The 27,761-nt window shown below is 44.6% G+C and overlaps 1 protein-coding gene across 1 annotated transcript in view; it reads right to left on the minus strand.

Annotated features, from left to right (window-relative positions):
- TDP1 (tyrosyl-DNA phosphodiesterase 1) overlaps nucleotides 1–27,761 on the minus strand; it is a 111,028-nt gene that overhangs the window by 70,161 nt on the left and 13,106 nt on the right. The window contains exons 6-12 of the mRNA XM_006839580.1: nucleotides 22,822–22,914; nucleotides 21,053–21,220; nucleotides 20,536–20,614; nucleotides 17,913–18,098; nucleotides 17,075–17,123; nucleotides 13,988–14,054; nucleotides 10,239–10,346 (exon numbers count right to left, since the gene is read on the minus strand). Coding sequence (XP_006839643.1) covers nucleotides 10,239–10,346; nucleotides 13,988–14,054; nucleotides 17,075–17,123; nucleotides 17,913–18,098; nucleotides 20,536–20,614; nucleotides 21,053–21,220; nucleotides 22,822–22,914 — 750 coding nt within the window. The remainder of the gene's footprint in view (nucleotides 1–10,238; nucleotides 10,347–13,987; nucleotides 14,055–17,074; nucleotides 17,124–17,912; nucleotides 18,099–20,535; nucleotides 20,615–21,052; nucleotides 21,221–22,821; nucleotides 22,915–27,761) is intronic.

Below are 27,761 nucleotides of genomic sequence, written 5' to 3' on the forward strand. Positions count from 1 at the left end.
AAAAAAAAAAATGAGCTAAAGTGAATAGAGAGAAATACTGCTAACTGATGGTACATGAAGGGGATTATAATCATTGTATGAAACAAAGTGTATGATTTGTTGAATGTAAAACTGATGATCTGCCCTGTAAACTTTCACTCAAGCCACAATAAAAAGAAATTATTACAAACCAAGGTTGACAATTAAGGTGGATAAATCCAAGTGGGTAAGAAACACCACTAAGGCCTACGGAAGACAGTTCTGTAGGACGGGTCACCTAAAGTTCCAACTCCCTGGTATATAGACTATGTACGCTCCATCCCCTCCTCTGAGTGAAGGCAAGAATGTGAATGAGCTAAGCATTCCACTCTTGTCATTAAGGTACCAGTCACATCTAAGCTCCTCAGAAGGGACATCACCTCAGATGGCTTGCCCTAATCAGGTGACTCCTTAGGAGACAGACTGGGTCCTTCCTGAGGAGACAGAGAGAGATGCTGCAGCTACGACGACGTGCACTGTCAATGGAGAGGTCTGGGTGGGTATCTGGCCAACAGCCAGCAAGAAACTAGGGACCTTGGCCCTACAGCCCGGAGCTACTGGACTCTACCAACTACCAGTGCGCTTTGGAGGAGATGCCGCCCTGGCTGACACTGTGATCTCTGCTGTGTTAAGACTGAGCAGAGGACAGCTATGCTGTGCCTGGACTCACCACGCACCACAGAAACCTTCAGATGATATTAAGTTGCTCAAACCAAGAGCCAGACCAGGTGCTGCCAAGTCAGTCCTGCTCAGGATGACCCACGTGTTTCAGAGTAAAACTGCACTCTACAGGGTTTCCAATGGCCCCGACCTTATGGAAGTAAACTTCCAGGCCTTTCTTTTTGTGGTATCCCTGTGTGGACTCTTCAGACCATCAACCTTTCAGTTAGTAGGTGTGCGATTAACCATATGCGCCACCCAGGCACTGGTTTTGTGGTCGTTTATTACACAGCAGTAGAAAACGAATACAAAGTCAAAACCTAGTATTCTTAATGTGCTATTTTAAGGATTAGTCCTACCTAACCACTTGGCTGGGCTGTGATCCACCACCACCTTATTTCTTATAGGATGCTGGCAACTACACTACTAGTATGGCAAACATTGGCCGAATCACCATCGTGGACAGATTTCACTGGCACTTCTACATTAGGACAGACTAGGAAGAAAGGTGTGGCAACTGACTTCTGAAACTCAGTTAATGAAAACCCTGTGGGCAACAGAATATTGTTGGAGCTAGTGTTGGGCAATGAGTCCGTAAGTTAAAAGGCCCTCAGAATGCACAGAGGCCCCAACTATCCACTCAAGTGTCCCAAGGATCACGGAGACAGTATAAGACTGAGTAACGTTTTCTTCTGTTGTGTGCTGGGTCACCATGTCACCATGTGTCGAGGTGACTCGACAGCAGAGGACACTTGGACTAGTACTGTGGCTCACTCCGCCACTACCCTACCTCACATCTTTAAAGCAGGCAAAGGCTGCATCAAATGAAAACATAATTGATGGTACGTCAGTTGTTCACAAAGTTCTGAATATCATTCATCACGACAGACAGCCTAACGGGACATTTGGAATCCATGGGGCAGCATTTTGACTGGCACCAAGATGTGCATTTTGTGGGTGAAGGCCCAGGAAAGAATTGCTTGCCTGCAATGCCAACAGTTCTGCACTGAGAAAGACTGAATATAAACTTAAGTATATTAAAGTCGCATTAAATAATATAAGTACTCACAAACAATAGACAGGCCTATAAGGTGAACAATCACACTAGGGAGGTACATACTCCTAGAACAACCAACCACACGAGATCAAAAGGGTTAGCATTTGCCTAGGGATAAAGCTCAGAAGGCAGGAAGTGGTAGGAAAGAAGGAGGAATGGAAATGGTACACACAGGGAGGAGGCGGGAAGAGTGTTACATTGTGGGGATCGCAGTCAATGACACAAAACAGTGTGTGTGAACTGCTGACTGGGAAACCAATTTGCTTTGTAAACTTTCACCCAAATCATAATACAATGTTGAGAGAGAAACAAAGCACTTACTCTAATTGACCCAATTAGTAAGATGAATTGATGTACAGTTGCTTTTCACACATAAAACCATTACTGATAAAGCCACATGAAACCCTGGTGACGTTACTATATTTTCTGGTAATATTGTGGCTGGCACATAGTAGGTGCTCAATAAACATGTACTGACGGAGTGGTCAAATGTAATATTCAAACTAGAAAGTGGAGCATTTCTCTCAAGGAGAAGGAAAATGACTCCTCAGAGAATGGAGCCCAGCTGCCTGAGGTGCATCTACATGGTGGCAGGTGGGGCATGTGCCCTGGTCACCGCTGAAATGGGAGGGTGCTACTGTGTGCGGTTCCTATCAGCCATCACAGTTTTGTCGCCAGCTGAGAGAGATCATTCAGTAACTCAAACAAAGGCTATGACTCCATGGGGCAAGGCAGTTTAACTGTGTCATCTTGCTCTGCTGAGTGTATACAGAGAAGAAACGGAAGTTAAAAAAATGACTTTGAGCCTCTCACTGAACACCTTTCATCTGTGAAAACAAGGAAGGGGCAGTTTCTGTTTTCATGCAGCACCGCACGTGTTAATAAGTAAAAAATGAACGAGTCTGACTCGATCAAGGGGGCTTCTGTGGAAAGATTCCTTTATCTTTTAATTCCATTTCCCATGAACTTTTCCAAGCCCTCTGGTGGTTTCAGTAGACACGATGGCTTTTGCTGTTGTTGTCAAGTCTGTTGAGTCAGTCCTGACTCAGAGCGACCCTGTATAGAGTTTCTGAGGTACGGCTGGTGGGCTTGAAGCACCGACTTTTTGGTTAGCAGTCCAGTGCTTATCTTACAGCGCCACACCAGGACCCCAGATCTTATGATAAAGTTACGGTAAAGAAGGGTTCAGCAACTCTAAAGGTAGGAATTTTGTAACATAAAGGGGGGAGTAGTTAATCTTACATTTGAGCAACAGAGGACCCTAGGGCCATCAAGGGAGAAGAGCAGGAGCGGCATGTGGGATCCTATCCAGAGAAGCAGTGACACCAGAGATGAAGACAGAGATGAGGACATGAAGAGAGAGAGCAGCTGAGGACTCTAGACTGATGGAAAGAGAAAGGCTGTGTGCTGGAGGCCAGGAGGCAGGTTTGCAGAACGAGCCCTTGGTTTGTTTAAATGATTATATATTCCTGTGTGTTTTTGTGTACATCAAAAAAACCCCAGAGGAAACAGAAGCAAATACTGTTGAATGATGATGCATGGAGGAGAGTAAAACCAACGTTCTCCCATGTAAATTATCACTCAATTCACAAATAAAAACTAGATATTAAAAAAAAAGAAGGGTGTCAGATGTTTGGACCAGAGCACAATTTCACTGCTTGCCATAGGCACTATTTTCCATAGATGCTTCTGTCAGTCAATCCTCAACTCCAGGAGGTGACTTGGAGCCAATGCATTTGCATAGCACTGTAATACTTGGCAAGCATGAAGACCCTGCTCATTCAGCCAGCATTTCTGTGTGTTTCCAACACCCAGGCACCAACCTTCTGGAAAAGTCACAAATGCATAAGGTGTCGATACTCAGCTCTACAGAGAACTCTAAAATATACCACTCCAAACAACTGAGTATAATATCTCTAACAAACACTTTCACTTGAAGTTCCCCTCACATCTGAGTTCAGTAGTCCCAAACCAAATTTATCATTCTCCCACGGAAACTAGCTCCATTTTCTGACTTCTATATTGACTGGTGTCCTGACGTGGCACTGGGGATAATGTGCTGGACTGCAAAGTCGGTTTGAACTGCCAGGTTGGAAGTTCAAGCTCACTAGCTGCTCCTATACAGGGTTGCTTTGGGTCGGAACTGACTCAATGGCACTTAACAACAACAACAGCAAATTGATGTCAATGGCTCTCCCATCTCCAGGCCAGCCATACTGCAGACCCCAGTTCTCTTTAAAGCACCTCTTCTATTCAATTTACATATGAAGTCTAGAAGGTTCTTTCACTGTTACCACCTCCACCATGGCCTTCAGTAGCCTCCTCATTAATAATTCTGCCCTGGTGCTTCAGGGAATGGGACCATGAACCAGACAGACATGGGTCTTGCCTCATGGTATCCCACCGTCTAGAGGGGAACCAATGAGTGTACATGACACCACACCACAGGAGAACACTCTGACGAGGCAGGAAGTCACCAGGCTAAGGAAGCAGCTCAATATGGTGGAAACAGCAAGTGACTGTGGGAAGAGGCATTTAGGGAATATTAAGCACATAGCTTCAATTTCTTAAGGAATTGTCACACAGCTTCCTTTCACTTACATGGAACCACCTAAAAGCTTTAAGTAACACTTGACATTCACTTGTTTTGGAACTTTCCAGAGAAGCCCTTGTCAAGTACGTGGCGGTGGCTAGGCACTAGGCATTCTGAGATACAGGCACAAGGTCCCAGTCTTCAGGAAGCCCACAGTCCAACAGCAGAGCAGAGGTGGGCATGATGGGAGATGGGTGAGGTAGGCAGAAATGCATCAAGATAACACAACATCATCAGGGCTCGGGTCCCTTTGAGATGCAGAGGGGATTTCTGAGGAGACTGGGGAGAGCTCTCAGATCAGGAGGAAAAACATCGACGTATTCATGATGTGTGTACTCTGCTCTTGTACATAGCTCCACTTCTATTCAGCCCTCTTCTCTTGTCATTTTGAAATCCCGTTGTACAGGTCCACGTGGCAGACCAGTGGGAGAGCTATCATAATTCTCAAGCACTGCTGTGGTACAAGACAGTTCTGGCTCTCACCCTTGCTTTTTCTGGACCGTAGTTTTTCACTAGCCTCATCTGACAAGGCAACCATTTCCAACAGCATCTCCTCTCCTTTATCTCGGACCCCCGCCCAAATCACACCACACCATACCATACCAAACCAAACTCACTGCTGTTAAATCAAAAGCGACCCCACAGGACAGACCTGCCCAATAGGGTTTCCACGGCTGTCGTCCTTTATGGAGGTCCACTGCCACGTCTTTCTTCCATGATGCTACTGGTGGTTTAGAACTACTGACCTTGCCACTAGTGGCTGTGCACTTGACCCGCTGTGCCACCAGGGCAAATTCATTAGGGTGACAAATATCTGCATTCATATTTCGAGTAAAACTCAAAAGACCAACAGTGAGCATTCTCAAACAAAAGACTTAGTATCCACTTGTATATTGTAGGGAAATACCCAACAGTCACCCTCTGTGCAGATAAAACCAGGGGAGTCCTGCGTGGTTCTGTAGAATCAGCACTAGACTTTGAACTGCAAGGTCAATGGTTCAAACCCACCAGCCACTCCTCGGAAACCCTATACAGGGTTGCTACGATTTGGAACAGACTTGATGGCACTTCGCAACATAATTAATTGATGTGTGTGATCTTTAAGACGTAATCTCTTTGGGCTCCAGTTTTCCTATCAGGAAAAAAAGGAGGAACCCTGGTGTGGCACTGTGGGTTAATGCACTAAACTGCAAAATTGGTTTGAAACGCAAGGTTGTCAGTTCAAGCTCACCAGCCATTCCTCAGAAACCCTCTAAAGGGTCGCTATAGGTTGGAACCAACTTGACAGCACGTAACAACAACAGTGGATAAGACCGTCACCAAACATTCGAGATGTTTCTTTATCCTGCTCTTGCCATGCTTTGAATGTTGTTGTTGTTGTTAAGTGCCATTGCATCCGCTAAATTAACAGGTAAGGGGATTTTCAACCAACAAGTTGCATATAGTATAGTTTGCAAATTCAATTCAACATTAATGCCAAGTGGCTTTAGTTAAGAACCTTGACTTGAGTTAAAAAAAAAGTAACGTAATAGATAAAGTCCCATCATCCAAACTGTAAGAGAACTGTCAAGCATGACTAAGGTGCAGGTCACATTGTTTAAGGTCCTCAATCCCAAACAACAGGATATATAAAGCTGCCCTGGGAGCAGATGAAGTGCACTACTGAGGAATGTCTCCAGGTGGTGCATCTTAGACTTGGAAGCAAGCCAATTGTTTCACTGACCATACGTTATCAGGGAGTGGAGGTCATTCGCAAGGTCAACATGCAGCAGAACCAGTATTAGAAGGATGTTGTTGTGTTAAGTGTGGTGGAGTCGGTTCTGACCTCTAGCAACCTTGTATGGGGTTTCCGTGGCTGGTGGGTTTGAACTGTTGACCTTGTAGCTAGCACTCCAGTAATTATCCTACAGCGTTATATCAGGACTGAATTAGAACATTGTTGTTGTTGTTAAGTGACGCTGAATCAGTTCAAAATCACAGTGACTCTGTATTGGGTTCTTGAGGAGTGGCTGGTGAGTTTGAACTGCTGACCTTGTGATTCAAATTGAAGATTACAAGGCAGGTTTTCTACTTGCAAATTAGTGAACTGGTTGCAAAGACAGTTACTGAACAAAAAGATGGGATGATGCCAGGACGTCTCTGAATACTCCTTATGGACCATTCTGGGATCCACAATCTGCTCAAATTCACGTTCTCACTGGCTAACTTTATAAAAGCATTAAGACTTAATTTCTAGCCACTTTTAGGAATATTTGGAATAATCTAGTCTGTTATTTAAAAGCTGGAAAACACAAACACTGCACAACCAGACCTTGAACTCCTCGCCAAAAGAGGGGCTGGGTGCCTTCTTCGCCTTTGTTCTCTCTGGCATTTCATTTCTGCATCCCCATCCAGGGAATTCAGGTCTCCACACCAGCAAACCTGCCTATTCAGATGAAGAAACTTCTCTTTTCAAAGAGTCATAGTATAGATAATTGTACTCGCTCCCTGAGCATCCTTCAGTCAGTGAAACTAGAGCTGGAAGGAGTGTTGTAGATGCGAACAATCACTGGTGTGGTGCCGTGGGTAAATGCACTGGACTGCAAAGTCGGTTTGAACTGCAAGATCAGCGGTTCAAGCTCACCAGCTGCTCCTCGGAAACCCTGTAAGAGTCACTATAGATCAGAACCGACTTAAGGGAACTTTAATAATAACAGTCATAGCTACCTTTTCCAGTAGGTTCTGTCTCACATCCTCAGCTCTACATACTCCTTTAACTCTTACAATAACCCCAAGTGGCAATCACTTTATCATTTTACATAACAGAAACAGACTCCTATTAAATAAACCCCCCAACTCCTGAGCCCATGGACAAGAACACAGCCACAGAGGGCCAGAGCTGAGCGCAAAGTGTCCAGATGATATGAAGTGAGGGGAGACACACTAAAACACTCAAATTTGTAGACAGTACCCATTCAATCTAGCCTCGTTGACTTGATCAGAACGCGACTTGTTGTTATGTACCAAGGTTGTGTATCTTTACTGGAGGAGAAAGTTTCACCTTTCTCCCGTCAACAGCTGGTAGTTTCGAACTGCTGACCATGCGATTAGCAGTCTGATTCGTAACCACTATGCTACCAGAGCTCCTTAGAACTTGACTAGAGGAAGATAAAAAAATTTTTTTTTGATAAAGGAAACAAGTGTAAATTGCTACAATTTGATGAACTTGACCTACACTTTAGGATGTGGTAGTGGTGGTGGTGGTGGTTATGTGCCGTGGAGTGGGTTCTGACTCAGAGACCCTGCATAGGGTTTCTGAAGCTGTAAATCTTTATAGGAGCAGAAAGCCTCATCTTTCTCGCGCGGAACAGCTGGTAGTTTCAACTGCTGTCCATGAGGTTAGTAGCCCAATTCGTAACCACTACATTCCTTACTTAAGGGTGTAGTAGCTCAAAATACCAACCAAGAGGGAAAGAGTCTTCATATTAAGGTTCAAGCCTATCCCCTCAGTACACAGGGTTATAGGGATGGACAACTTAGACATTGGCTATCTAAAATGGGGGCTATCTAAAAGTCATTTGAACTGCAAGGTCACCGGTTCAAGCTCACCAGCTGCTTCTTGGAAACCTCATACAGGGTTGCTATGGGTCGGGACCGACTCAACAGCATGTTAACAGCAATAACATAAAGGCACAAAGTGACTGGCTTACAAGTTTCAAGAGGGAGTTTAGTTTCAGAGTGTGCAGGGGAAGGTAGAATCCCCACTAAACAGTTTTCACCTTGCCTAGAAGGTTCTGGTGAAAAGAGATGGGATAAGATTCTTATGATTCAGTAGTGAGTCATTGTTACCATGACTAATTGAGACTGTCACAATTGAAAAGGTAGAAGTTTTATAACAAAAATTGGGGAGTAGTTACTCTTACAGCCCAAGAACAGAGGACCCTAGGATCATAAAGGGAGAAGAGCATAAGCAGAATGTGTGACCCTCTCCAGAGAAGCAGTGACACCAGCGATGGAGGCAGAGATGAGGACATGGAGAGAGAGAGCAGCTGAGGACTCTAGACTCATGCAAAGAGAAAGGCTGAGTGTTGGCGGCCAGGAGGCAGGCTTGTAAAGTACCCTTGGATTGTTTAAATGATTATATATTCCTCAGTGCTTTTGTGTACATCCTCCCAAAAAACAGAGGAAATAGAAACAAATACTGTTGAATGACGATGCATGGAAGAGATTATAATCATTGCAATAAAATGATTAGTGTAAAGCTGATGTTCTCCCATGTAAACTATCACTCAATTCACAATAAAAACTTAAAAATAAATAAACAAACAAATGCCCCAGACTCCCAGAGCTAGATACAACAGCCTGGCTCTCACGTCTCCATTTTCAGGACTTGAACGCTGCTTCTCCATGGCACCCACGATCCCACACACCTTGAGAGAACACCCCTGGTGTCTCTAAACCTGTAATAGTGACATAGTTCGGGCCACAGTTCCTTGTCCTATTTCTAAGTGTAGGTGACAAGTTTAGCCACTGATTTCCGTGAGCTAGCAAAATGACTTTGTGTCTAAGAGGTCCTTTGGTCTAAAAGTTTTGTTCCAAAATGTGGTTCCTTCTTCGAGAACCAATTCTGAGAGGACGGGGCTTGATGGCAGCTAGGGTGGAGGTGCAGTGAAGTTCGCCATCAGCCATACCACAGAATACCAGGCAAAGAAGATCCAGGGAACCAATTCTACTGTGTGGTACGTTCAGTAGTTGCTCTTGACATCAATTATGTTAGTGACTCATGAGGATGCCGAGTGGTTCCGGTTCGGACACAGAGCCTAGACCTAAAGTTCTAGTCACGGCTCTGTTCTTAAAGGGCCTAACTCTCTGTTGCGTGAGTGCATGGACTGCCTATGGGGGAGGAGGGGCTCGTGTGGGGGTGATAACAAGCGTTGTACACACAGACTGTCGCGATGATTGCACATCTCTGAATAATACTAAGGCGGCAGAACAATACACTTAACTGGCGAATCGTACGGTATGCGAACTGCATCTCAAGAAAGAGGTCAAAAATAAAAAAAGGGGTGTAGCTGCAGGACAATGCACTGGACTGCAAGGTTGGTTTGAACTACAAGATCGGTGGTTCAAACCCACCAGCTGTTCCTCGGAAACCCTAGACAGGGTTGCTAAGAGTTGGAACCGACTAGAAGGCACTTAACAACAATAACAATAGATTTGATTGCTCAAGTTTCAACTGCCAGGAAGAAAATATTGGAACCAATATTGACCTTACCATTTTTCATTTTACTCTTTCATTTTTATTATAGGTTGTTGTTGTTGTTAAGTGCTGCCGAGTCACTTCCGACCCACAGTGACCCTGTATAGGGTTTCAAAGGAGCAGCTGGTGAGCTTGAACCGCCAACCTGGCAGTTCAAACGGCTTTGCAGTCCAGCTCATTAACCCACAGTGCCACACCAGGAGATTCCCCAAATGACAATTTACTGAATTTACTGTAGGATAAGCACTGGACTGCTAACCTCAAGGTTGGCACTTCAAACCCAGCAGTTGCTCTTTGGGAGAAAGAAGAGGCTTCTGCTCCAGTGGAGATTCACAGTCTCGGAAACTGTGAGTAGGCTTGCTATGAGTCGGAACCGACTCGATAGCAGCAGGCTTGGTTTTTCTGTCTTATTTTTTAAGTACTGAATAAAAGACAAACACCAACTTTGCAAAGCCTTGTAAACCTCTAGATTGATTTTCCATCGGGTGATGACTACATGCTGTGTGAAGCGCTCAATCATATGCTTCCTTTCAATAAAGCTCAGGACCCACATGCTGAAAACCAATGATGCCCACTTCACAACTCATCTTCGGGAAGCCCATTCAATATTCAGAGCAGGAGTTACAAGCAACTGAAAATTGTCTCCCACCAGGACTATAAAGATGACTCACCTTGTGACAAGGAACCAGGCAATCTTGCTGAAGTCTGGGGAGGGTCTCATATACGTCTTAATGTGGGGCATGGCATTGCTGCGGCCAGATGTCTCAGCTGACCACTTGCTAGTGACAGGAAAGGCAATAATTAGAAAAGAGTGTGTATAAATGATCTTCTTCGTAGTCAGAGACTGCACGAAAAGCAAAACCGTGTCATTTAAAAACCAGCAGGTGCTGATGTGACCTGGACCATTTTATTCAATGCTGCTCATGTTAGCATGTAGAACTTGTACAAAAAGAAAATCACCCTCCACCCCAGAAAAGCATCCTTTCAGCATGTGTCCTTCCTGTCCTTTTAAGTCATCACATGATGTTGTTGTTGTTAAGTACCATGGAGTCGGTTCCGACTCATAGTGCCCCTGTACAGGCTTTCCGAGGCTATAAATCTTTACGGGAGCAGAAAGCAGATATACTCGCACATGTGAGGTTAAGTCCAAAAGTATTCCCACAGGGGTTCCAGTCCATGCCCACAAAGGCTTATTCCAAACAAATTGTGTTTCAACATGTCTCTGTGATCAGTGGATGGCTGCAGACAAGTTCTCTCAGAAATACACTCGTCTTAGTCTCGTTAGGGTGCCTTCAAACAAAGGATACGTTTTGTGCTACGGTGCAAAAAAAAAAAAGATTTCGAGGTGAAGACGAATCAAATTTTTAACAAAACTCAAGTAGACATCTTCCAGATCATTGAATCTTTGCAACACATTTATGGGAATACTGTCCCACATTAAACCGTTTAATTTAGATAGAGCAGCATTTTTAAGTAGGTCAAGAAGACCTCAAAGATGAATTCAAAGCCAAGACATTAGCGCAGAAAGTTATGTAACTGTGTTTGGGGACTCATGGCACATAACCACCACCACCAAAGGGTTATTTACCTTGATCAATTTTCTCAAAGGACACACAGGGTGATTATGAAAGTTTCTTATGAACAAGTTTTAAGGAAAGGAAAAAGTGCAATGGTGAGAAAAAGGCCAGGCAAGTTGCACTGAGGAGGAATTTGTTTCCATCAGAACACTTCTGCTCATTGTTTGAGGGCGATTCTATGAGAATTTCATTGGGAAAGTCTTACCTCTTCCACCCTAAAGTCCTGACTTTGCCCCTTCCGACTTCTTTTTGTTCCCCGAATGCAAAGAACATATTAAAGGAGCACAGTCGGAGTCCTTCAGTAATGACAAAACTGCTGTTTTGATGTGGTGCAGAATAAACACTGAAATGCTAACCACAGGCTGCAGTTCAAACCCACCAGCTGCTCATCAGAAGCGCTATACGGGGTCGCTATGAGTCGGAACTGACTCGATGGCACTTCACAGCAACAACAATGAACTGAAGAGTGCAGAATTCTTCAGGGAGGGTCAGAGAGATGGAAACACCACTTCAGAAGTGGATAGACCTAGATGAAGGATGTGCTGGGAAACAATAGCTTCACATTTTGATATTTTAGTTTCATAAAGGTTTCTATGATTTCGTTGCAACCCTTTTTGATTTACTCTTGTCTACTGCTATAGAGCTTTGATAGCGTAGTGATTACGAGTCAGGCTGCTAACCTCAAGGCCAGCGGTTCAAAACTACCAGCTGTTCTGTGGGAGAAAGAGGAGGTTTTCTGCTCTCGTAAAGATTTACAGCCTCGGAAACTGTGTGCAAGGTCACTATGAGTTAGAACTGACTCCACAGCACGTAACTGCCAGCACCACCGTCTCTGTTGTGATGGCCACATGTGTACACATCTCGCCTTTTAGCTGGAAAGCGAGAGCCATTTCCCCTGCCTCCTTCATGTCTGACAGTGTTTCTACAGTGGAGGTTTAGTAAATGCCTGATGAATGAAACAAAATACGGAAGTCCAGGCTGTTTGCATTTTGCCACTTTTGTATTTTGTTTCCAAATGTGAAATGTTGGAAAGCAGGGCGGTGGTTCAGAAATACCGTAGTCAAGGGCTCACAGTTGCAAGCCGAGTTTGGTTTCTACATTTGCAACACTGCAGGAATAAGGCCTTCAGAGGGGAATCCATTTATATCATAGGGCAACGATACAGGCATAGAAGACCACGTCTTATTTGAGACAATTTACTAACCTAATATGGAAAACCAAAACACCAAACGTCACACTGCTGAGTTGATTCCAACTCAAGGCCGGCTCCATGTGCTATAGAATAGAACCGTATTGTGGCGTTTCCCTGCTGACATCTTTATGGAAGCAGCCTTCCTTCGTTCTGCAGTGCCACTGGTTGGGTTTGAACCACCAACGTTGGTAGCCAGGCTCAAACTGCTGAAAGAGCTCAATATAAAGAAATGGCCTCTAAAAGCCACAGCCCTCGAGAGATGGCATTGAAGCACGGCTCCAGGCTGATCCACTGGGCTAAGGCTTCAAAGTCGCTGTCACACCAATCTGCCTTCATTTCCAATGTTGCTACTGTTCTGAGTGCCATCAACTTGGTTCTGACTCATAGTGACCCTGTATAGTTTTCCAAGGAGCAGCTGGTGGGTTTGAGCCCTCGACTTTGTGGTTCACAGTCCAGCGCTGATCCTACAGCGTTTACACCTGGAGCCCTCCTTTCCAATGCTGTTATGTGAAGTGCTGCCAACTCATAGAGGCCTTGAATAGGGTTTCCAAGGAGCAGCTGGTGGCTTTGAGCTGCTGACCTTGTGGTTCAAACCGACCTGTTGGACCAGTTCTTTATCCCAGAGCGTCACATCAGGACTCCAATGTTGTTAAGTGCTGCTGAGTCGGTTCTGACTCACAGCGACACTGTATATATAGGGTTTTCAAGGAGCAGCTGGTGAGCTTGAGCCACCAAGCTTCTGGTTCACAGTCCAGTGCTGACTCCACAGTGCCACACTAGGACACAGTAAAGCCTGCCAGCTGACATTTCACTAACTCGAATTCCAAGGTGGTCATTCTATTAACACCTATGTCATATGACAAATCATTTTCCTAGAGATTGCTGGTCCTGTAGGTCCACGTGAGGCAGCAAATTCGGTTCAGTTTAGCGTCCTGTTCTATGTTCTCCTATGCTTTTTGTGGGGCAGGGAAGCTCGCTTCTTTTCTCCAGCACCAGGGAGGTTCAGTCCACTGACCCTCCCATTTGGGGAATGGATCTGCAGACCTGGCTATCTGTGATGGGCTTCTAGCCATCCTGGGAGATGAAGTTCTCCGTGTAACTGACCTTTGACTCCTTGGTTACCCACCACGCTGTCTGGCACAGTAAAGAAATACCTGCTGAGACAAGGAACTGGGATTGGCCAAGGACAAACAGGATGTACAACTGCTCTAGCTAGGAGAAGGATGCGCAATATTCCTTCACTTGAACTCTGACCACGGTCAAAACCAACTCCTTAGTCCTCAAGGAAATGAGGTGTTTGAGCCCATAGCCACACATCCATCCTCTGAACGTAGAGTCGGAAAGACTGTGCTTTCTAATTTTCAAACATGCAGTGGAACGCTGCCTATGTAACAAATCAACATGGTCCTCTTTTTTTTTTTTTTCTCACATGCCAATATTTAAATAGAAACCACAGAGAGAAATTGCACTCTGGTAATAAAAACCTACTGAAAAGAAAACATTTCATAGCCTTGTTTTAAATGATTTCTATCACCAACGCATGTGGATGGAAACAATAGAGTTACAGTACATAAGGTCCTTCTTTTAAAGAAACAGACGAATGCAGACAACATTCTTATTGCTGAAGTAGCAATAACTGTCACCTACTTACTGGAAATAGGAATGCAGCCAGTTCTGTTTCTCAGCCGTCTGGATACTATAAGGAAGGGAGCCCCCCGCTTTTAAAAGAAGGAAAACAGAATTAGTACATACAAAGGACAATGTGCAATGTGAAGATCTCTTCATTAAAAACCTACAGTAAATAGTACGAAGATAAACAACACTACTACCACCAGGAGATCTTTGGGAATATTTCGGTGAATAAAAAAGTCTGAAGGCACATGACGCATGCTTTCTCAATGGAGTTTCCTCTCTTAGTAATGCACAGTAAACTGTCAGTGTTTACGATGTGAAAAGAAAATGGCCTTATGGAATCACTTCATGGTGGTCACGTAGTATCTGTGAACAGCATAGATTAGAAGCGTTAGGAAAGACCACAGAAAGAAGCCGGGTGTATCCTAACACCCAAATGCAGGTGAGACATCCTTGGGAAAGGTAAGGTCTGTAGAGCCTCTTTGTTCTGCCCAGAACCATGATACTTGGAGGTGCAGAACAGGATGAGAACTCAGTTCCCCTGCCTCCTTCTAAAGACTAATTGAACTAGTTAGTTACCTAAACTAACTCATTATTTTTAACGCATCAAGAGTTTATACAAGGAAATGGCTTACAATTGTAGAGGAAGAGAGAGAGCGAGCAAGTGTTCCCTTGCGTCCATTATACTGGGAGCAGGCCACACCCCAAGGAAACATCCTTTCAATTGATTGGCTGCTCCGGGCCAATCATGGAGTTAATTATGCCTGCTAGTTATGGCTTCATCACCATGGTAATCTGCTGGGAAATCTGGCCAAGTCAAGTTGACACAGAACCCTACTATAGCCCTCCTTAAAGATCATCCAGTCAGCTGCTGAAGTCCTGGTGTGGTGCTATGGGTTAAAGTGCTGGATTACATGGTCAGTTTGAACCACAAGGTCTGCAGGTCAAGCTCACCAACCACTCCTTGGAGACCCTATTCAGGGTTGCTTTGAGTCGGAAACAACTCGACACCACTTAACAAGTCAGTTGCTATTGGCCAGTAAGCTGGCCCTGACTTATGGTGACCCATATGTGTCTGAGTAGAACTGGGCTCCACAGAGGAACCAATGGTCAAGTTTTCGAAGTAGATCACCATGCCTTTCTTCGGAGGCCCCTTGGGGTGGGTCTGAGGCGCCAATCTCTGGGTTAGTAGCTGAATGTACTGACTGCTGGTACCACCAGGCACTTTGTTTAGAGAACATCAGTGATGGATTATGGGAATTGTTTCCATGTGATTGGTTGTGGGGGAGGAAGAACTAAAACAAAACAGATGAAACTAATGTGTGTGGGAGATGAGGAGTTGAGACCCTAAAATTGCAGCCATGAAGGACTTGCCCATTCACTAGGCATGGGGGTAGGGAAGAGCAAGAGAGCTGACCAGCCACCCAGGCAGCCACAGGCAGGTTGACTTTGGACAGTCTGGGGCTGTCTGTCTGTCAGGAGCTGCAGGTACTGCACAACCAGTGCTGGGTTACAAATGAGTTCCGTTCCTAAGTCTGTCTATACTTCGAATTTGTGTGCGAGTTGGGACAGTTAGGTATGGTGTGAATCTAATGTCACCTAAACTCTTACATTTGGAACAGAAAAATCACAAAAGATGAACTACACTTTTCAGTACACGGTCATGCTTTCAAAAAGAAAAGTCTCAACTCCTATGCCTGCAGAGAGAACAAAGATATGGTTCCAAGTGGAAACACAATTAAAAGCCAATTGTCATTCATCTCTGAGAGCAGGAAAATTCCACTGCAGATTCACCAGAGACCTACAAAACACATATTGGAACTTCCCATGGTCATCTCTACCCAAAGAGGGTTTTGAAAAGTCTCCGGAATATTGAAAAAGGCATGTTTCGTCTCCTGTTGCAGATAATTAAAAACATCTTCAGAGTTTTGGGGGCAGTTATAGGCAGCTTTATTAGAAACGTCACATTCTGGCCCATTAAAAGTTCACTTTGAATGTGCCTATGAGAGGTACAGAAAGGAGAAGGCAGAAAAAACACAGCACCGAGTCCGTGGCACGCAGTGAAATAATTTTTGCTTTGCCATTCAAAGGCGAAAAATGGACTACTATTCACCATACCCTATGAGATTCTTCTGGCTGGATCACATCTGGTTTGATAAGCTATAAATGGGCAAAATTAGGCCAAATGACACCATTCTGCTCTCATTGTTGTTGTTAAGTGCCATTGAGGCGGTTTCGACTCATAGCAACACTGTATAGGGTTTCCAAGGAGCATCTGATGAGTTTGAACTGCTGACCCTGTGGTTCCCAGTCCAGTGCTGAACCTACAGCACCACACCAGGACTCCCCCATTCTGCTTAGCCATCAGCAAATACCAACCAGACTCCCCTTTTTCTAGAGTCATGCGTTATTTGGGTTTTTAGTTATCTGGGGCACTGCTGTTTTCTAAAAAAGCTTTGTGCCCAGTACTGGCATAAGGGAAATGGAGACCAAGGCCAAAAGATAGCTGTAAAATAATCCCAGGCACTGACAGGTGAAGCCCTTCCAAGGACAGACACTCAGCTCGGTTATAACAAAGGCTTCAACTCAGTGTTAACCCTAAGTTCCTAGCCTTATTCAGGATTCACATTTGAAAGAACTCCGTGTACCCTTAGAGGGGTTCCTTCATTGGAGGGCAAGGCAAGGAATGCTGAGGATGCAGGCAGGATGAGAGAAGGGGCCCAGGTGTGCTCTGAAAGGCACTGGTCCATAGGAGTAAGCTCTGGGTTTTACCTGGGAGTCTTGCCTGGGCACTCGACCTGTGGGTGGCAGAGTTGAGAATGGCCAGGTAGGTAAAAACGAGAAGAAGAAACCTGCAAGGGGTTACTATGAGGACCGAACAGCATCCCCAAACTGCACAGCTATGCACTACCATCTCTGGAACACAGCAGTGCCCAACAGAATTGATTCTCATCCACTTCAAAGAAAACAACCTCTTAATTCCTAGCCCATTCTTTCTTCATTTCAAGGAGGAAGGTATTCTGACCACTTGCCTGAAAACGTGTGCCAGGGCATTTACAGACTATACACAGAAAAGACAACTTGAGACCGTCTCCCCAACAATTACCAGGGTATCCTTCTAAGCTGGTCCGCACATTTTCCACTGAAGGGTAGATCTAAATGGAGTAAGAAAGAAACCAGTGAATTTGGTCCTGCACTGCACTGAAGGAACGCTTTGTGATGAACGATTCGTTTTTCATAAAAATCTTGGTGAAAACCATTTACTTAAAACTTACAAAAACTTAGAATGTGTGCTTTACAATATACTTAGAAAGTTCCAGTCTTTAAAGAAAACTGAACTTCTAGTAATTAAACTGCAAGCACTGTAGCTAGTTGATGAAAAAAAGAGAAAATTACACTTCAATCTGAATAGTTTTTGTCCTTCTGAATGGCCAAATGGACACTTAGTTGAATACAAAATTAATTACTCACCCCCAAGTTTCTAAATCATTAATAATGGCATGTGTGGTGCTGTGGGCTAAAGCACTGGAACGTAAGGTCGGTTTGAACTGCAAGAGGTCGGCGGTTCAAACTCACTAGCCACTCCTCAGCAACACCATACAGGGTTGCTATGAGGCAGAACTGACTCGATGGCACTTAAGAACAACAACAATTCTGTTTTTGATTTAAAAGTTTTTTTGCTGGGTCTACTAACCAGAAGAAAAAGTAACAGAAATGAGCAGGCTAGTCGCGGGCTGAGACAGAGTCCCTGAACACACATAGACTAGCCAGCTCTTAAGCCTTGGATGACCCGAAGGCCACTTGGTTACAAATAATGATGTTAACGTATTGCCACACCCATGCCCAAATCACTGACTAAAAACCTATCTGTTCCTAAGAGGGCAGACTCTGCCCTTTCCCTGTATGAGAGAACAAACAAGCAAACTCAAGGGCAGAGCACTCACCAGATGAAGGGGAATGGCACTTTGTCCCAGCGTTCTGTTCTCCTTCCCCAGTGTCACCAGACTCTCTTTAAACTCAGAGCACAACCATTTAGACTCATCAGCCCCCAGGGAGCCAATGCTGGAAAACTGACCCACTACGGGCCACGGCTCGGCTTTGGGCAGGGGTGTGGCGTGTTCTCTCAGAAGCTATAAAAGAAGACAAGTGCACATCACAGTCACGCACAACACTCTGACAGAAAAGAAATGCTGGACTAACTAGAGCCTGCTTTTCTGCCCTGGAAATGCACTATTAGTAAGGAAATGCTTAAAACATCCATGACCAGTTTTGTTAGCTATGTACACACGCACACATACATATATGTATGTATGTATACTGTTGTTAAGTGCTGTTGAGTTGGTTCCTATAGGGGGATATGATGGTTTAAAATTGTGGGTGAGGGTTGTATCCTTTCACCATACTTACTCAATCTGTATGCTGAGAAAAAAATCTGAGAAGCTGAATTATATGAAAAAAAAAAAATGTGGCATCAGGATAGGAGGAATACTCATTAACAACCTGCAATATAAGATGATACAACCTGGCTCGCTAGAAACAAAGAGGACATTTGAAATACTTGCTGATGAAGATCAAAGACTACATCCTACAGTATGGATTGTACTTCAATGCAAAGAAGCTACAAAGTAACAACTGGATCAGTAAATATCACGATCAATGGGGAAAGACTGAAGCTGGCAAAAGACTTCATCTTGCTTGGATCCACAATTAACATTCATGGAAGAACTCAAATGATGTATTGCGTTAGGCAGATCTGCTGCCAAAGACCTCTTTAGAGTGTTAAAGTGCAAAGAGATCACTTTTAGGTGTGCCTGACCCCAAGCCTCTATAGTTTCAATAGGCTCATTTGCATGTGAAAGTTGGCCAATGAACATGAAGACTGTAGAAGAATCAATGCATTTGAATTATGGTGTTGGAGAAGAATATTAAAGTACCATGCACTGCTAGAAGAAGTAGATCCAGACTGCTGCCTAGAAGCCACACTGAGGAGACTTTGTCTCTCATACTTTGGGCGTGTTATTTAGAGGGACCAGTCCCTATGGAAAAACACCTTGCTTGGTAAAGGGGAGGGTGAATGAAAAAGAGGAAGACACCCAAAGAGATGGATTGACAGCGTGGTAGCAACAACACGATCAAACAAGGGAAGAATTGGGAGGATGGGCAGGACCAGTTAGGGTTTTGTTCTGTTGTGTGCTCAATGGCACCTCACAACAACATTGTCTTTAACACATCTTTGCATTAATGTTTACACATCAAAACCCCAAACATCCGTAGGTATAGCAAGTTGATTCCATCTCATAACAACCTTATAGACACAGGGAACTGCTTCCTAGGGTTCCCAAGGGGGTACATGTTAACGGGAGCAAACAGCCTCATCTTTTCCCCAAGGTGAATAACCCATTAGCAGCCCAATACTTAACCCACTGCCCCAGCAGGGCTCCAGATTCTTTCTCTCACACACAATCAGAAACAGAAGTAAACTGACAGCTAGGAGCCCTGGTTTCTGGCTTTGGTGCTCAGCCATTGGTGATCTACATGACCCCAGACAAGTCTATGAGTGAGCAGGGAGCCTGGTCCCCTGCCCTGCCCTGCCCTCCTAATCTGAAATCTCTGAAATGCTCTTCAACCTTCAGGATGACTAGGATACGTCAAATGTGCTAGTACCTAGCTTCGCTAAACCATTTGTGTAAATCACAAGAACTCCTAATGCTTCTAAACACTTTATCCTTACGTTACACTGCTCGACCTTCCTTATTTCATCTTAACACGCAATTCTGTGTGTAATGAAACTCCACCTTGGTAGGGGACTGCCATGATTAGGCACACTTCAGAGATGACAAGACAGGCAGGTTAAGAACACGCCTAGGTTTAGAAGTAACAGGATCTGGGGCCAGGCCTGGGCCTCTCCCTCCAAGGCTGTCCATGTGACCTCTGTGCCCTATGCCCTCTACAGGTTAAGAAATAAAGATCTTCAAGATTGTGGCCTTATTTCAAAAAAATTTTTGTTAGGGAAGGGAATTCTTACATGACATAAATAATATAAAGATACGAATTCTAAGAAAGCCACTTTAGGGACTTTGTAAAGGACAGTTAAAAAAAAAAAATGCTAACGACAGATGCAGACTCTTTGATCTTCAACGTGCTTTGCTGTTTCATTTTGTTTTAAGACCTTTGCGTGTTCACTTTTTTTATGCCAGCAGCAGTTACCTTTGTAATTTTGGGTCTCTTAAGCACACTGTATTCGGTTCTTTGTTGAATTTGTCTACTACAAATCCTTGAAGCGCTGAACAATCAATAATTACAGCACTTTTTATATGAGGGTAAGCCTTTCATTATCTTCATTTCAAAACATCTCAGCCCTAAACGCCAAGTCCAGATACTTGTGCCATTCAGAATCATTTACTCTAACCCTAATAAAGGAGTCAAACCAAAACATTAAAGGGAGAATTACTGAAACCTATGGTTTAACAATCAATGTGTCAAGTGCATGCTGGTCTCCCAGAATTGCGCTAGAGAAATAGTAATGCTGAGAATGTACCTGAGTGGGAGAAAAAAAAGTTCCGTTACCTTCCTGAGTCTAAAATGTCCCCAGTGGTCTTTCTGATTTCCTTGAAATCGTCCTGGGGTTGATCCAATAAGGTAAACACTAAAAAAAATAATAAAACGTTAAGTCATGGAAAATCATGATGAGATCTGGGCATCTTAACATCACAAAAGGGGCATGAGAAGTAGCAAATAATCATGAAATGTTCTAAAGCCCCATCCCTTTTTGCATGGCGTCTCTCTGGCTGTAGTAACTTGCATTCAACATGGCGCAACACCTACAAGGTATAAGCTAGAAGGCAAAGCACTGGATGCCTTCCCTACTGCTCCAGTGAGAACCTTAAGGTACAGGGAGAGCTTTACTTGTCTCGATCTTAATGCTAGAGAATCAGGAGATGTGGCCAGTGACAGAATCTGCTCATACTCCCTCACTACCCGCAAAGTCCAGTCAACTATCATGTCCCCTGTCTCCCTGGCCACTGGTGGGCTCTCAAGGCATAAACCTACCAGGAGCACCTCCTGTTGAAAAGACGGCACCTACTTGGTTTCGGAAAGATCATGCTTCTGAATGGTATCGATCCACTCCGTGAGGGAAGGAGCATTATAGGCCATCAAGTAATTGATGAGGTCGCCTTTAAAGTGTGTGCTTGATTCTCCCGATCCGTGAATACCATGGGCAAGTCGTGGGTACAAGGGGCTCAGCCATATTCTGGAGTAGAGACAAGCAAAACCCTTTACCAGAAAGGCTCACAAGGACCTCCCTGCACTAACTGATGGTACAGTCACCCCAAGGAACTGGTTAAGTCTCACTAGGTGCCACTCCTGCATGGTAAGTAGAGCCATTTTTGTTGTTGTTTAGTGTCGTGGAGTCAGTTCCAACTCACAGCAATTCTGTATAAGGTTTCCAAGGCTTTACATATAGCGCAAGAGCAGAGAGCCTGAGGAGCAGCTGGTGGACTCGAATTACTGACCTTGTGGTTCGCAGTTCAGTGCTTATCTTATGGAGCCACCACAGTCCCTGAGTGAACTTTAAAAGAGGTAAATTCAGTCACACCACTCAGTGACTTCCCATCACATGAAGACTTTTTGAATGCCTCACTATGACCTTGTTGTTGTTGAGTGCCATTGAGTCAGTTCCAACCCACAGCAACCCTGTATAGGGTTTTCGAGGAACAACTGGTGAAAGCGAACCACAGACCTTGCGGTTCAAACCGACCTTAAGGTTAGTGCTTACTCAACAGCACCACACCAGGACTCCCACCACGACTTTTGGTTGTTGTTGTGAAGTGTCATCGAGCCGGCTCTGACCTATAGCGACTCTGCATAGGGTTTCTGAAGAGTGGCTGGTGTGTTTGAACTGCAAACTTGTGGTTAGCAGTCCAGTGCTGACCCTATGGAATGCTGGCTTATTGACTTTTGTGTGCATTTCAAATTGTTGAAAAATTGATCTTAGAAAGGTGTTTAAAAAACTAGATTTCTGGGTGTAGGAAATTTTCTTGCCTTCCAGGGCACTTCCACATCTGTTGTCTGAGTCAGCATCTTTCCCCAGTCCTGAAGCAGACACACCTTGTGATCCAAAGCTGAGTGTTGCTCCTACAGCCACATCAGCAGTCCTGGACTCTCCATCCAGAGAGACCCTAATATGATGGCTGGAACTACAGTTGCCATGGGAGGGCCAGACCAAATGATGATGGAATTTTTGCATGAACTTTTTGAAACCCCAGGTGTACCACAGATAGTTGTGGATGATTACATACCAAATTGTTATCACTCGTTTCCTCCAAAACCAAAACCAAAGCCAGACTCACTGCTAATCAAGTCGCTTCCGACTCTTAGTGATCTTGTAGGACGGGCTAGAATTGCTCCTTAGGGTTTCTGAGACTGTAAATCTTTACGGGAGCAGACAGCCTCATCTTGCTCCCATGAAGTGGCTGGTGGGTTTGAACTGCTGACTTTGGGGTTAGTAGCCTACTGCCAAACCCACCATGCCACGGGGACTCCTTCTGGTTACCTCAAGAGAGTGAACTGGGGGACGAGTCCTGGTGTGGTGCTGTAAGATAAGCACTGGGCTGCTAATTGCAAGGTCGGTAGTTCAAGCCCAGCAGACACTCCTCAGAAATTCTACACAGGGTCGTTATGAGTCAGAACACACTTGATGTATTTGAACACAAACCTTTTCTGCATATACCTCTTTTTCTATGGCATGTGTTATGTCTACAATGAAGAAGATAGAAAGAACAGAGTGAATGTTCTGCTTGAGACCTTTCTCAGCACATACAGTGGCCATGAGGTCAAGAGAACCGCACGCACCCTTGAGTTTTCTGGTGCCAGTCGGCGTGGATGAGGTTGGAGGTGTGGATGACAACCCGGAGGCCTTCTTCATAGAGCAGGAGCATCATCTTCCTTAAAAACAAAAGACCAAAGAACATCAGTAGATATTTTCTTTTTAACATAAACGTATCAGTAGAGGAATTCTTATATTGCTACATGACATGTGTTTGCTTTGTTTTTGTTTTTTTGAAAACATACACCAATTCAATAGGCTCCGCATGTACGACTCAGCGACACTGACGGCATTCTTTGATGAGATTCTGTACCCATGTTCCACCCTCCTTTTCTGAGCTGTTCTTCTCACATTCACAGAAACTCTATGGCCCTTAAGTTTCCTATCTTCACCTTTTGAATTGCTGATGTGTCACTGTAGGATCAGCTCTGGACTACCAACTGCACTCAAGGTTGGCGGTTCAAGCCCACCAGCTGCTCCTTGGAAACTCTATATAGGATCGCTATGAGTGGAGTATAATGCTCAAGGCAGGCATTTTTCAGTTCTGGTGTGGTGCTGTGGGTTAACAAGCTGGATTGCAAAGTCAAGTTGAACCTCAAAGTCAACGGTTCAATCTCATACACCAGCTGCTCCTCGGAAATCCTATACAGGGCTGCTATAGGTCAGAACCGACTGGATGGCATTTAAAAACAAGGTAGACTAAAACTTGGTTTTATAGGAGACTTCCTGCAATACTTTGGGTTTAAGGTTTAAAGACTAGCTTGCCAATAGTTTCAGAGGTTCATATAGCCTGACAGCTCCTGATAGTTTGGAGTCCATGACAGTGAGAAATTCTGTTCTGTGTTTCCCAGGCCCACTTGGATTAGTGCTTTTCAACAGAAGCTTTGATTAAAATGTTCAGTGTTACCGACGTTTTCAGCATTTATGATGTTCCTGTTTTCTACACAGTATCATTATGACAGTGGGCAAAGTGATAGGAAAACCACAAACACAATGCTCCAAGTACTTGTGGCAAATGAACTTCTGCCCCACCTCATCACTTGGGTCCTTTGTTATCTACATTGCTGTTGTTATTTGCCATTGGGAACCCCTATCATCCAGCACTGAGTATGGTCAGAACATAGAGAGTATGGTTCTGACATAGCTTCTTCTTGTTGTTACTGTCATTAAGGTGGTTCCGATTCATAGCGACCCTGGTTAGGGTTTTTCTGAGGAGTGGCTGGTGAGTTTAAACCACCGACAGAACGGTTCAAACCAAACTTGTGGTGGAGTGCTTACCCTACAGCACCACACCAGGACTCTGCGTCATGGTTAGCAACTAAAAACAAAACCAAACCACCACCTGAAATAGAATTTTTTAAGAAGGGGCATATTTGGTTCTGACTGACAGTGATCCTATGCACAACAGAACAAAACAGTCTAATCTTGTGCCATCCTTACAACCCTTACTGTAGCAGCCACCGTATCAATCTATCTCATTCAGGGTCTTCCTTTTTCCTGCTGACCCTCTACTTTTACCAAGCATGATGTCAGGGGCTGGTCCCTTCTGATCACATGAGCAAAGTATGTGAGGAAAAGTCTCAGCACTCTTCCTTCTAAGGAAACATTCAGGCTGTATGTCTTCCAAGACAGGTTTGTCTGGCAGCCTATGATAATTTCAGAATTCTTTGCCAACACTCTAATTCAAATGCATCAGTTTTCCAGTCTTCCTTAGTCACTGTCCAGCTTTGGCAGACTCATGAAGCAACTGAAAATACCACGGCTTGAGTCAGGTGCACCTTAGTCCTCTAAGCAACAACTTGGCTCTCAAATACTTTAAAGGGGTCTTTCGTGGCAGACTTGTCCAATGTAATACATTGTTTTATTTCAGAGCATATTATACATATTTAAATTATATTGGTTCATGAAATTTTTGTTCTGGTACCCAGGCATGTATGTACGCAGCAGACTGAAATGTAAGGTGTATTTCTTATTGTTGGTTGTTGGGTATAGTTAGAAGTTTGAAAGATGCTTCATTTCTATTAAGACTGATTTTCTTTGTCCCCCACAAATGTCCCATTTGCTACCTGTGTCTCTTTCTTCTCCTTTAACTCCAGCACTGCTTCAGTCCTCCCTGCCATGGGACATTCTCCAGGTGGTCATCAGACTTGAGCTCCAATCGTGGTCAACTGGCTGCGGGATGAGCTGAGCATAGGTAAGTCATTCAAGATCCCCGAGCCTCAGTGCTCGCTTGGAAATCTGAACCATCAACTCTACCCTTGTTTACTGCATGGTGGTGTTGTGCGAATTAACATGAAATATGCATTTTGCTAAATGTAATACACTCACACATACACATTTCTGTTACTCCTTTTGGGGACTGGCTTTATTTTAAAATCTGGTAACCTATCATGTGTGGTTTCCTAACTCCTTCAGGAATCAAAGTCTCCTAAAAGAAAACCATCCTTCAAGCCAGTAACTGCCTCTTTTCATTGAGTCCAAAGTGCTGCTTTGTACCGATGGATGTGACTCACTTTACACGTGCTAACAATGAGCCACCGGCTCTCTCCAGGCACACACCTGACTACTATCTGGTCTGGATAAATGTCTTTGTTCTTAAGTGTTGCTATGGTAGCAATACCACAAGAGGATGGCTAGAGCAAACCGAACTGCATTTTCTCAGTTTAGGAAGCCAGCAGTCCAAATTCTGAGGTCCAGATCGAGGAGAAGGCTTTTTGTTGGTTCTGGGGAAAGGTCCATGTTTCTTTACAGCATCTGCAGGCTCAGCATTCCTTGGAGAGCTCCAGATGTCTTGGCACAATCTTTCCCTAGGTCTAGGAGCTTCACAGTGCTGGAGGAATCCCAGGTCTAAAGGTTGTATTCCACTCCCAGATCTTCTTTCTTGGTTTTATTGGTCCCTCAGAACTCTGCTCAATTTTTTCTCCTTTTATATTTCAAAGGGACTGACTCAAGACACAACCTAATCTTGCAGACTGCACCAGTCCTCATTATTGGCATATAAGTGAGAAATCACAACACACAGGGTAACTACATCAGATCTGGGCTGATTGCATCACGGGGGAAGGGGAGGGGAATTACATCATCACACAACCACTCAATCACTGAGAATCATGGACCTGTCAAGTTGATTCATGTTTTGTAGGGACATAACCAAATCCAAGACAATGGGGCTGGGACGAAAAGAACAGGTCAAGTATAAAAGAACAGAATCGAGCAGGAGAGATTTGTTGTTGTTGCTGTGTGTTGTCGAGCCGGTTCTGACTCATAGCAAGTCTGTATGGGGTTTCCGAGGAGCAGCTGGTGAGTATGAACCACTGGCCTGGTGGTTCAAACCGACCTTGCGGTCCAGTGCTTATCCTACGGTGCCACATTTAGCTCTTGCCAGAATGAGAGTTTAACCCAAGCTGGCAAACAGCAAATGGATGTCAAGTAGGGGAAAATGACAGCTGTTTACCCAGCTTCTTCTAACTTAGGAAATGGATTCCCTGAAGTCTAGGCACTTACACACACAGCTGCCACCAGAGCAGGTGACAATGACTAAGAATAAGCCACTAAGGGATTCAGGAGACAAGTTCTAACAATATCTCCACTAATGGAGCCATCAGCTATAGGGGAAATCGTGCTGCTGCACCGGACTGCAAGGCTGGTTTCAACTGCCCAGTCAGCAGTTCAAATTCACCAGCCGCTCCTTGGAGGGTCGCTATGAGTCAGAACCAGCTTGATGGCATTTAACAAGAACAACAATGTCAGCGAATTATGAAATAATTTTAGGGGAGCCATATTAAGCTTTTCATAAACCAAATGATACGTTAATAAGGTCACAATGAAAGATGGGTAAAATAGGGCAGGAATTCCTGAGTGCTGCAGAAGGTTAATGTACTTAGCTGCTACTCAGGAGACTGGAAATTTGAGTCGTCCCCAGAGGTACCTCAGGAAAAAGGCCTAATGATTTACTTGCAAAAAACCAGCCACTGAAAATCTGATGGAGCACAAATCTACTCTGAACACATAAGGTTGCCTTGAGTTGGAATCTAACCAACTGTTCCAACTAGTTTTTTTTTAAAGGAAAGAGTAAGGAATAAGGTTCCCTCCCCTTGAAGAATGCTAACCTGCCTTGTTACCTGCTAAGCTGGGGCCGGGGAGCAGCAAGACGGACATTTCCCCAACCTGAAGCTATTATTGAGAAGGGAGCAGGAACACAAACACCTGTGGAGTACCTACCTGCCAGGCCCTGTTCTGGGAGCGCCACAGGATGTTAAACAGTTAAACTGTCACAGCCAACCAGAGGGGACAGCTCTAGACTTTCCACTTTACCACCACAGAGTCCAGGGCTGGGAGAGGGGACGGCAGTGTATGCAGGTAACAGTCAGCCAGTGGAAGAGTGTGTTCAGTTCACACCTGGCCGGATCCTTCTCTTTCTGACGTGAGTTTCTGTGGGGCGGGACAGTGATAGCAGTGCCTTTCATGCACCTGGGCAGGTGTCAGGGAGGGGTGGACAAGTGGACATGGTGACTAAGGAGGGATGGTGGGAAGCCAGAAGGAGGGAGGTGTGCTGGCCATCCCGTGGTCTGTCGGCATACCAGCTGTGTGGGCTACTCCTCTCCCCAGTCTATTCTGAGGGTCGTGAGAAGTGGATCTGGGCCACACTCTGGAGGAAACTGAAGCGCTTTAGGAGTCTCAGACATTGCGACATAAACCACAGCATCTTGCGGTCAGCGAAAACCACCAGAAGGCGTCAAATTCACTCTGACTCATGGTGACCCATGTGCCTAAGAGTAGCGCTGTGCTCCATGTGTCTGTTTCCAGCACTCGACTGACAGGGTTTTTTCAGGTGCATCTGGCTGGACCTGAATGGCTGCCGAGCGCACTAATGGTTTATACCACCCGGGGACCGAGACAAGAAGAGGACGTGGGCACTGAAACAAGACCGTGAGCACAGAGCATGCGGTCAGTGCCTGCCTACCAA

This window comes from Chrysochloris asiatica, unplaced genomic scaffold (genome assembly GCF_000296735.1).
Source record: "Chrysochloris asiatica unplaced genomic scaffold, ChrAsi1.0 scaffold00025, whole genome shotgun sequence".
Classification (NCBI taxonomy): Eukaryota; Metazoa; Chordata; class Mammalia; order Afrosoricida; family Chrysochloridae; genus Chrysochloris; species Chrysochloris asiatica.